Source organism: Urocitellus parryii, chromosome 8 (assembly GCF_045843805.1).
Source record: "Urocitellus parryii isolate mUroPar1 chromosome 8, mUroPar1.hap1, whole genome shotgun sequence".
Lineage (NCBI taxonomy): Eukaryota > Metazoa > Chordata > Mammalia > Rodentia > Sciuridae > Urocitellus > Urocitellus parryii.
In genome coordinates, this window is record NC_135538.1 from 45,518,917 (window position 1) to 45,531,106 (window position 12,190).

The window sequence follows — 12,190 nt, forward strand, 5'->3', positions numbered from 1 at the left end:
TCTGTGCATTGGACTTTTAACATGCAAAATGACTGGATATAACAAATTTTGCTCAAAGCAAACATGACTGAAAAGTTTGAGAGGAAATATGTCTGTACTAATAAATATTCTATGGAGGCCAGTCAGCTGAGCCAGGGTACAGGCAAAAGGTTCTCCTTTCTTTTATCTTTGATAAGAGAGATACTTTGCAAGTGAATTCTGAAGCTGTTCAACTTTAAACACATCTGTGTTCTAAAATATGTGATAATGGGTGAAGTAAACCTGGTAAGGGAGCGTTCTCTTAAGCATTATTTGATATCCCTGTCTAGTAAACCTGTCTGAAAAGTTTCAATCAGTTTATGGCCATGATATATACTCAAGGACATCATTTAAAATGTTTTATACATAATAGTGGAGTTCATTTCATTGTGACATATTCATGTTTGTACATAACATAATTCCCTCCTTGCCTCTGCTTTACTAGTTTCCCTTCTACTTATATATAGACAATGTATAAATAATACATACCTTAATTATTATATTATAGTTATATATAAATGTTAGATATGTTGTGATTTATTCATACATGCATATAGCATAATTTATTTTCATTTCTGTTCCTTCTCATTCCCCGCCTTATCCTCAATCCCCTAACGCTGTTCTACTGATCTCACTTCTGTTTTATCAAGAACATCTTAAAATGAAGACTCAAGGAAGCAGTTCAGGGAATCCTTGACTGTGAGTCCCAGATGGTAGGCTGGGCTTATGTTGATGTCTTAAGAAACCAGTAGAGCAGCCAAAACCTGTAGACTTGAGTTGTTTCTCTAAAAGGGAAAGAATATATTTCACATTTGTGATGACCAGAAACATCACCAAAGATTCCAAACAGCTTTTGAAGAAGGCTATTAGTCAAATTGCTTTCTTTTCTATAACAAATGGGGTTGTGGTTCAGTGGTGGAGCATTTGCCTAGCATGTGTGAGGCACTAGGTTCAATTCTCAGCACTGCCTATGAATAAATGAATAAAATAAAGGTCCATCAACAACTAAAAACAATATTTAAAAAGAAATATTTTAAAATTTTTAATATAAATGCTATTTCTTCTAAAATCCACCCTATTCTATCCACATACATTGGCCACTAGGGGTTGCCACGTTACCTCCATAAGGCACATACACAGACCAGTAGTTGGAAAAGGAAGCTTGCACCTATTAAAGACAGTAAGTCAGGGATTCTGAAGGAAACTATGGATAAAGAATTTGTCTATTTCATAAGGAGTCTCAGCTAGGTCTCCTGTTGCTGTCATGTCCTTAGTCTTTGTCTTTCCACCTTTTAGCAAGTTTAATCATCCCAACATTCTGAAGCAGCTTGGAGTTTGTCTGCTGAATGAACCCCAGTACATTATCCTGGAACTGATGGAAGGAGGTGACCTTTTAACCTATTTGCGTAAAGCCCGGATGACAACGGTAGGCAGAAGGGTACACACCATTGATTTCCTTGTGCCAATGCCTATAGCTTCCCATTAATTTTTATTTCAACAGGTTGTAGTTTTGGCTGGAGGTAGAACCTTACAAGATTTCCATGATAACCTTTAGCATTAGATTGGGACAACTTGAGCCTTTGTTTAGTATTTAATGGGAAAATAAGTCCCTCATGGTCAGAATTGTGTTTTTTTTTTTTTTCTGGAATATAGAGATTGTGTGCAGTTGGAATGGCCCATCTCTTTACCTTATCTATATGCCTGTCTGTCCCATATTACATTTCCAGTCCCGAAGTCTTTATTAAATTCTAAACCCTTAGGTCAGATCTATTGACTTAGATCTACCTAGGTTGACAGATCAATTTGGATTTTATTAGGCATCTTGAACTTGCTTTGGCCAATACAAACCTCTTGATTTCTATTCCTCTCCTGCCCCATCCATCCAGTTCCTTGCCTTCTTTCCCCCTACATCCACGCTCTCAACTCCTGTCAGCTCTACAGTTCTGCCTCGGATCTGTCTTCTCTTTTTCAGTGTGGACTCTAGAGATACTGTGGATTAGTGGACAGAGTCAGGAGGTGATCACCTGTGGGAATCTACTTTATGTTTCAGTTGAGAAAACATGTGAGACAAGATATTAGAGTTTAAATCTGTAGATTTAAAACATTTGGATATTTTCCTATCAAATATATTATATTATATGACTAAAAAATTAAAATGTATGATAGGAGCCCTGTACTGCCTGACTTTCCCACCTCCCAGGCCTGCACGTATCTTCTGGTGTTTTAATTCCACATCCTTGAAGACTCTGCTTACACTGACGCACATTGATCCTGGGAAAAAATCTATCCACGAAAGATGAAACTTTAACTTATACTTCCTCCTATATCTGCCCAACCCTACCAGCATTAGACACAGAAAAACTTTGCTTTTCCCATCCTCCAACTATTGTCACATTTTCCAAATACATCAGTATTCCATCTTTGCATTATTGTAGACTTTAACTATTATATGCAACTCAGTTACTCAAATGCCGGGATTTTGATTCCATCCCTCCCACCCCATCCCTGCTTGGGTTATTTTATTAAATGCCTCTTATTTATTTTTTTTTTCCTTTGCTTTGCTTGCTATTAGTTAAGCTCGCTGCTAGGATTACATCACTTTTCTCAGTATGGCTAGTCCATCAGGTGATCCAGCTGTTCAGTTTTTCCTTGGGTCCCTCCTTCCTGAGGCCATATAGGTGCTTGTCCTTCAATCTGGCTGCACATCGGCTATCCCAGAGATTTCCTTCAGATGTATTCTGGTCATGGATCTCAATTCTTTTTATGCTAGACCTTTTACCCTCTATCTCATGACTTCTTTGTTCTTGTTTTAGGAAAGAGCAAGAATGAGGAAGCGTGCATGTGAGGCAAAATTTTGGGTTTTTGTCCCCCCTTTTTTTGAGAAAATATCGTCGTTTATTCTTCCCTCACACTTGATTGATAATTTGGTTAGATTCTATGTTGAAAAATCCTCTTATTCCCAAATAAAAACCATATTTGTTTTCTAGCTTCTACAGCTGCCACTAGGAAATCTTATGCTGTTCTGATTCCTGATTCCTGGTGATCTGCTTTTTGCCCCTCTTTTTGGAAAATTTTAGTGAAATTTTGTGTGTGGTATACTCTTTTCTGGACAATGACTGAAAAATCAATCCCTTCCTTTTTTAATATTATTTTTTTGATAATAAATACAGTTCTTAGTTCCTTCTATTTCCTAGTTACAGAAATCTTCTTAGTTGGACAGGGGGCTACTTTGTTTCAAATTCTCTTACTTTTGGCTATTTTCTGTTATTTTCTATCTCTCATTCTTTTTCTCTCCATTCTGATAGATTTCCTAGACTTTATCCCTTAAAATTTTTATAGAATAAAGTTTCTGTTATCATATTTCAACTTTTCACAAACTTGTTCTTATACTTTGCATTTTAAAATAAGATTCTATTTTTTTCTCATAGATTCCAAATTTTGTCTTATATTTCTTGGGATACTAATCCTTTTTTAAAAAGTTAATTTGCTTCCAATTCTTGATTTCATTTTTTCTCTTTGTTTTGAAATCTGTTTTCGATGTGAGAAGGTTTTCTCAAAATGTTTGTTGATTTCTTTTTCCTGGTGCTGGGGATCAAACTCAGGTTTTTGCATATAGAGGCAGGAGCTCTACTACGGAGCCACACCTCCAATTCTTGTTTGGTGAATCTTGGCTGGTCTTTATATTTAATATGAGGCCCAAGAAGCTGACTGGGACCTGTGTGTGTAAAGAAGTTTCCTTCTGGTTGTTGAGCAGGCCCCTGCTGCTCCCATCTGAATCTCTTCCCTAGTGTATGTTGGTTTCAACAGAAAGGGATTTGCTGGTCTTTTCTCCCTGGGCAATAAAACCCTGATGTTTTAGCTCAGGGAGTCAAAAGGGGATTGGAGGTCTCAAAGCTCAGTGAGGACTCTCACTTAATTTCATTCTTCATTGTCAGCCAGTGCTTTAATATGGATATTATTATTATTATTATTTAACTTAGAGCTATTCTGATTTAGATTTTTATTTTCTTCTTCTTCTTTTTCTGCAAAGATGCCTGCCATGCTAGGGTATCTGGGATCTAGTTAACCCTGAAATAACTAAACATTCACCTTGCTTTCTGTCCTGACCCTTATCCCTGCATTCAGAAATACCTGCCACCTCCATTCTGGAGCTTTTATGGGGTTGTATCATGAAAAAAAAGTCAATTGTGTATTCTCCTAGAAGTCAGCTGTCCCCAATCTTGGCTCCCTTATGTAATCATTCCTCCATCTGCTTTCCCTCTTCCAAAATGTTTTATCTGTTATATCTATTCACCTGACCTATTTGTCCTTGTGAGTTTCCAAAATACACGCCCCCCCATCATCATTTTAGTAAGTGTTAGGGAGAAAGTAGAACTAAAGTTGCACACATTCAAAGAATGTTTATTTGTATGTTTTACTTTGGTGGCATGGGGGGGAGAGAATGAAGATGGACCAAAAGAATATAGATCTATTTTTTAAAAATATTACCTATTGACCCAAGATCCCAATGGTTATAATGGCTGGTTTTCAACTATATTCCAAATCTTTTGCTGCTTTTCTCACGGGTTGACCTGTGGGCTGACCAGGAAGTTTCCAGGGCTTCATCTCACTCACTGCCACCAGAGAGGACAGGATGCTGTTAGGTTCTGTGTGCCCATGAGGGAATACCCAGACATGATGTCCCCCCTCAGGGTGATGCATTCTAGACTAGCCACCTTTACACAGGGATGCTCAGAAACACATTCTAGAAGAACCGGCACAAGTTACCTCCTTGTCCTGCTTCCACACTGGTTAATAAGGATTGACTGCAACTAGGTCTAGAAACTTCGATTTGGGGAACTCAGTTTCTTCATCCATAAACTGAAATATTGAATCAAAAGCTTTCTAAGGTTCTTTTTGGCTTTGATGTTCTAGGATTGGATTAAGATAAAAAAAAAGAAAAACTACCAAAATAATACAAATATACAGTAATAAATGTGTGTTGTCTTCAAGAGCCATTTCATTTGTTCAATGTCTGTTGGTATTTATTGTATGACAGTGAAAGATGTGGTTCTTTGTCTCAAGGAACTTGCCACTTGGTAGGGATGGCTGTCATAGGTCACATATTACCCTCAAGTAGACCCATTAAGAAGGACCCATTAAAGTGGGGTGGAGAATATATTGCTGAAGAGGAAAGAGAGGTGATTCCTAACTAAGAAAAGCAAGGAAGGTGTCATGGTGGAGGTCATGTGTTTGGGACACAGCTAAGGTAGGAGATATAAATGGTCACATTATATCTTCTCCTGAGTGATTAAGGCTTTGAATAGGGATGGGACCTGGTGAAGGTTTAATATATCTGAAGGGTTTAGCAAGACACAGCAGGCAGGAGATGCGGGCAGCATCTAAAGTGCAGGGGGCCCAGCATAGAATGATGAGGTGTCCCCATCAGGGATAAGAGGAGGTGATAATAGCCATGGATCCAAGCAGGCAGGCAGGCAGCATTATGGAAATCTCGTCCGCAGTACAAGGAACAGGGCAGTATCATTAGACTGAAGTTCAGGAGCAGGATTCTAAATCAAGAGAAAGTCTTCATGATTAGAGTAGATTTTACCAAGATCAAACAGAGTTCCATTCACACACAGGAACCAGTCAAGCAGTCAGGATGCTCAGGAGACGACTAAATTTAGGCCACGAGATAGTCATCTAGTGGACCTGAGCAAGGTTGGAGGCGGGATGATTCTTGGTGTAAGGTCAGACCCTAGCTAATCCGCCCTAGGTGTAGTTGTGTGGGGCTATGGCAACACTAAATCCCAGAATAATAGGATTATCACTAGTTTCAGGGCAAGATTTGAGATTGTTAGAGAAGGCTCAGAGAGCAGCGCTTAAAAGCACCTCTGCATGAGGAATTGAGGGATTTGGAGGTTGGGAGTCATTTGAGATGCTCATTAAAGGATGTTGATGGAAATCAAGAACAAGGAGATCATCCCAAGGGGGAAAAATATCATAGGAGAAAAAAAAGAAGAGAGGAGGTTGAGAAATGCAGAGAAATTATAAGCAACAACATGTATCCCAGAACGACTGAAGCAAAAGATGGTGAGAGGAAGTAAAATGAACATATAGAGAGGCTGGTGAAGTCTGGGACTGCCACAGGCAGGGAGTGGGGTGGGAGGTACTCAGGAATTTATAATGGATTTTACAGGAAGTGGCACAACAAGGTGATATAATGGAAGTATAAGAAGCTGAAGAGGTGGGAAGTTTTTCAATGCATCAGATTAGGGATGAAAAAAAGCCCAAACCAGGTAATTGCAGGAAAATGGAAAGGCACAGACAATGTATGATCATGTCCTTCAGGAAGGAACTTTGATTTTTTTTCCATATGCTGTGAATAAAAATTTTCACTGACTTTTTTCACCTGGAAATCATTGCAACCAGTACTGGCTCCAGTTTATATTTGTGCTGGCTTCCTCCTCCTCCTCCTCCTCCTCCTCCTCCTCCTCCTCCTCCTCCTCCTCCTCTCTCCTCTCTCCTCTCCTTCTCCTTCTCCTTCTCCTTCTTCTTCTTCCAAGAGTATTACTAACAATTTTATGAGACTCATATGAGGAACTAGTTCATAGTCTTAATTGATATGTTAGAGTGCCAGGGCCAATAATTAAAACAAGTAGAATTGGTCAAATATTATTACTACTCATGAGAGCAGCTACTGTTTATCAAGTACCTGCTGTGTCCCAACAATATTACAGATTTTATTTTTATTTTTTTAAGGTCAGAATTACTATGCCCATTTTACATATGAGAAAGTTACTTGGTTAATTAAGCAATTTAAGCAAGTTCACACAACTAGTTAATAACAGAATTGGTTTTCAAATGTTGGTCTGTCTGATCTTATAGTGTGAGATCTTTCCAATAAAGATCCCATATCAGCTCTCCTTATTATAAATATAGTCTTTCATTTGTGTATGTTTCAATAGAAAGCATATAAAACATTTTTCTCTTATTTGAATTGTTGTAAACATAACTAGAAATTCCTTCAGAACATCATATACAAATGTGTATGTGAATGTATATGTATGTGTCCAAATAGTCACACTTATATGTGTATATTTTGTGCAAATTGGGAAAGTACTAATAATTTTTCCTTAATTTCTCACAGCTTCATGGTCCTTTACTCAACTTGGTTGACCTGGTAGATGTGTGTGTAGATATTTCAAAAGGCTGTGTCTACTTGGAGCAGATGCACTTCATTCACAGGTATAGACTCTATTAAAGAGGAATATATTGTTTAAAGGGTTATTATGAACCCTTTAAACAATATTACCATACAACTACAGGTACCATATTACCTGTAGTTTGGACACATCACACAAAGTACTTAACACATTTTCATTCCTTCAAAACAGCAATATTTCTGTAAGAAGTCTCTCTTCTATTCTACCTACAAGTGTTACTCATCTGTTTTCCAGAACTTTATTATTAAATATAATTTCTCTCATAGGGATCTGGCAGCTCGGAATTGCCTTGTGTCTGTGAAAGACTATACCAGTCCTTCGCGGATAGTAAAGATTGGGGACTTTGGACTTGCAAGGGACATCTATAAAAATGATTATTATAGAAAGAGAGGGGAAGGCCTGCTCCCAGTTCGGTGGATGGCTCCAGAAAGTTTAATGGATGGAATCTTCACTACTCAGTCTGATGTATGGTGAGCCTAATGGGACACAGAGAAACACAGGCAGAAACATCAAACATCAAACATCAGAGTCAGAAAGGATCTTTAAAGAACATCTAATCCCATTTTTCTTTTAAATGTGAAAAAAACAGAAGACCAGAGAGGTTAAGCGATTTTCTTCAAGCTAATGTGAAAGCTGGTTGTCAAGATGCAACTATTCCTGGGTCTCTGCCACTTACATTCCTCTCCCAATCAGTTTTGATCCTTTATTTTACAATTGTATATTAAAGACAGAGATTTACTTCAAGTGTTTTATTACTTTCCACAGGCATTTAAATATATGACAAATACAAATTGGTGCTTATGAATTAATACCCAAATATGTGCCCAAAAGTCTGCTATTTTGAGTTTCTTGGTGATTGATTCACAGGTAGACTTTAAATCATAGATGGCAAAAAGATTAGGATATTGGGGAGGTTTGGACATATTTTTATTATTTGAATAAGATTCCTCATTTTTGCTACTTGACTTCCAACTTTTGATTAGAGTTGCTTAAATGTAAAGATTTGTCCAGTGACTGTTAAGTTGAGCTGGCCCTAGGCAAAATTGTGGTTGAGATAAAATGGATTCTTTCTATGTTTACCAGTATTCTATCCCCCTCAAATGTGAGAAATAGTGAAGTGCTGTCTTGTTTACCCACATGAGTGTCCACATACTGATTATCTAAAGCCATGTGCAGTGGAATCCATAATAAAGTTTTAGCTGGGGGAGGAACAGTGTGCAAGCATGTATGCACACACACACATCTGTGTGTGCATGTGTACATGCATGCATGAGTGTGCATGTGCATCTGTGTGCGTTTGTCTCTGTGTGTGCATGTGCCCCCACTAAGTTTTCCTATTGCTTTTGAAGTATTGTTCCATATGTGGTGTACTGTGCTACATTTTCTTAAGTTCTAACTTATTTCAAGTCTCCTATTTGCCTGTTATGAGGCCAATAATGTCAACCACAAAAGTAGGCCCCATAGTCACAGGAAAAATTTATGTTGAAGAAGCTATTGTAAACCCGATATCTCTAATAAGTACAATTAAAGCCAACCCTTTATATCTTTAGGTCTTTTGGAATTCTGATTTGGGAGATTTTAACTCTTGGTCACCAGCCTTATCCAGCTCATTCCAACCTTGATGTTTTAAACTATGTGCAAACAGGAGGGAGACTGGAACCACCAAGAAATTGTCCTGATGATCTGTAAGTTAATTATATTAACACAAGCATCCCCCAAACAAAAATGTGTATTATCTTAGGCCTCATTGATATGGCATTTTAAAATAAAAACTGGAATTTATATATTTGTGTATGTCACATAATCTGTGGATTGATTGTGACACTTAATTTACTAAACACATTATAGTTTCTTCTTATTTATATATGCATGTGACAGCTCACTCAGAAACAAACATTTGGACAGTAGAGTTTATTTATACTCCTGTCAAGTTAATTCTAACAAATAGACATAGCTTTGTGTGTATGAATAAGTATGTTTGTCTGTGTGTACATGAATTTGTTAATTTTATTTTGGGAGATGTGATTTGGATAATATCTTAATTAAAAGGCCCTATTTAATAAGAATATACTGTTTCAAAGTCATATTGCCTTTGTTAATCTAACTGATAATTTTCCATGGGAAATAGTATTACTAAAAATTATACATATTGTGATCTGTTTATGAACTTAACACAAAATGACTAAATATTAGTGACTCTATCAAATTGATCCTCACCACTATAGAATTCTAAGAGTGATTCCCAGAAGAGAGAGTAATTTTTGTCTCAATCTGAGTGAAAACAAATTGCTAGGTTATTATGCTTGGGTACTCATTTGCCTCCTGTGAAGAACCTCAGAAGAAATATCAAGTCTTGACACTTTACCTAAGAGGTTCTGAAAGAACAAATGACCAAATGTCTCAATTATATACACAATACCAAGCCGAGGATTGTGTGGAGTACAAATGTCTTTATACTAGCACCACAGCTCTTCTGCATCTTGGAATGTATTTTGAATGAAAAGGCACACACGGTGCAGTTGGGTGACCAGCCAGCATGTAATAAAGTGCTAAACTGTGTGGTACAGACAAGTGCAAAAGGAATTAGCAGTATGCGGATGCACACCATGGTTGTACTGCCTTGACTATGCAGTGTTATTTAGAGGATTATTCAGCCCTGAGCCAACAGATGATTAAGAGCTGGGCACCTTGATTGGTGTTCTACTGGTGAATGTTTCTGCAATACTACTCATTTCTAATTTAGCTTTTACAACTTCTGGAATATTTTTAAAGAGATGAGATATGTACACACTTGATCAGATTTGGTAACGGTGCCTTAAAAAAAGTTATTCATGAGCCTTTGGGGGAGAGATGGGGAAAATCTGCAAATTAGAGATAAGAAATCATTCAAAAATTTAAAAAATTTCACCTATGGCTTAAGGAAAAAACCGCAGCATACCTGAATATGAAATGAAGTTTAAGTAACCATTAGTCTATTTTACATTCTAACACTTCTCTCAAGCACTGAGAAATGTCCCCCAAAAATTTCAATTGCAGAGTTTTCCTTATGCTCTTAAATTTTTATTGGTATGTCCCCCTGAGGAGCGGGTAATGTGCCTCTTCATAATTATACAATATTTTTGTACAGGCACGTTAGTAATAGATACTGAATTATAAATTTTGACTGATTTATTTAATTATTTTGTTTGGGGAGAATGGAGATGAATAACAAATTGCTGATTTGCACTGCAGAAAAGTATAGGTCTGATGAATTTTGTTCCATCCAAAGGTATGCACAAATGCAACTAGAAGGAGGAGGAAGAAGAAGTGCTACAAAAATGCTAGGAAAGTATTCCTGATAAGAGTGGGAAAAGATAATATTCTATCTGGTGTTCTCTTGAATAATTCATTGGTTGAATACATTATTATCCTAATTTTTATGAAAATCCAGTTTCCTTGAAACCTAGATTTTTCACTAGGGGGTGTTAAAGTTCATTTCTACATTATTAATTAAAAAAAAAAAGGGAGCAATGCTCCCGTGCTGCATGACTTTGCAGAGCTCCAGGAAGGGTTAAGATCCACTGCCAACCTGCAAAACAAGCTGTGCTAGGAAATGGAGCTCTTGGTGATGCCATTCAATCTGGTCAAGGCCTTAAGTTGTCATGATAAAGATTAACTACTCTCTTTAGAGTACAGAGGGAACTGATTTTTATTTGAAGCAGTCCTCTGAGATCACAGGCCCAGCTTAGAGGTTGAAAGTCTGCACTGAGCCACGCTGCACCTTCTTCTATTCACTGCTTAAATTCTCAGCACCTGGATGCACTCTGGGTCAGGTGAGCCCATAGATGGCTATGCTGTTTTAGCTATTAGTGGAATGCAGGATTCAGAGCATTCCTGCCCCTCTCTCCATAGGCTCAGATGTGTGGAGGGGGGAAAGCCCAGCTATCAGTCTTCTCTTCAGCTTTAGTTTGCACAACAACTACACCAGTCTGAGAAGAAACAGGATCAAAGGGCAGTCTACCTCAAGTAAGAGCTCTTGGGGGTTCTATGACAGATGTGTCACAGCAGCAGGAGTCTCACCCTCTTCTTTTCATTCCTGAAAAAATATGTACAACTGTATCTTGGGTCTCTCCAAGACTGAGTATAATGAATAAGGGATTTTTGAAATCTGTATTTTATGAGCTTTGTTTAAATACCTGCCCCCTTAACACTAAAAGATGCTATGAAGTTTTCCTTTGTTCAACGTCAATGGCTTCATGAATTCTAGGACTCTAATAAGCATAGAGATTAATATTGAACACAGCTAATTAGTCCCATCCTATTTTAAAAAATAAAAATCAAGGCAAAGAGGAACAAAGAGTTCATACAGTGAGTAGAGGAATTTGAAGCTGGATACTTAGACAAACAAGATACTTCAAGCATAAATGCATATTTTTGTAGAATAGTGCAGCCAAATCATGTAAATTTTAATGAACTTGAAGGACCAGCAAGTTTATTTAGACTATTATCTGAGTAATATCTTTTATTATTTATAACTGTAATTAGTGCAGTGTATAAAGCATGGTACTGAACAATGACAGGTGCACTTTTCTGAGGGACAATCCCCCTATGCCACAGCTATAGAAACTGTAAGTTTACTGAAAAAGGCAAGAAATTCTGTTCTTGGTATTTTGAAATTCTTAAAAGTCTCTCTATTTTATTCCATTGCCAGTTTATTGCTATTTGAAAGCACAGGTTGTATTCTTGACTTTTAGATGATTTATATTTAATATAGCTCCTCTTTTCTTATTCTTCATTTGTCCCTGGATGGTGGAACTGAAAAGTTTTATATACTAACAGAGCATGTGTTTTGCCATCAAGAAGTTATTTTTAAAAAGGTGTAAAATTTAAAAAAAAGTAATGATTGGATTCAATGTAAATTAAAACCTCCAAAGATGAAAAACAGTAGGAATAACTGCTTAAATGGATTACTAGATGAAACAAAAGGC

At 37.2% G+C, this 12,190-nt stretch overlaps 1 protein-coding gene across 3 annotated transcripts in view; it reads left to right on the forward strand.

Annotated features, from left to right (window-relative positions):
• Positions 1 to 12,190, forward strand: part of Ros1 (ROS proto-oncogene 1, receptor tyrosine kinase) — a 129,584-nt gene that overhangs the window by 108,659 nt on the left and 8,735 nt on the right. For all 3 annotated transcript variants that reach the window (XM_077801670.1, XM_026394086.2, XM_026394085.2), the window contains 4 exons: positions 1,315 to 1,444; positions 7,148 to 7,245; positions 7,490 to 7,693; positions 8,774 to 8,908. In XM_077801670.1, coding sequence (XP_077657796.1) covers positions 1,315 to 1,444; positions 7,148 to 7,245; positions 7,490 to 7,693; positions 8,774 to 8,908 — 567 coding nt within the window. The remainder of the gene's footprint in view (positions 1 to 1,314; positions 1,445 to 7,147; positions 7,246 to 7,489; positions 7,694 to 8,773; positions 8,909 to 12,190) is intronic.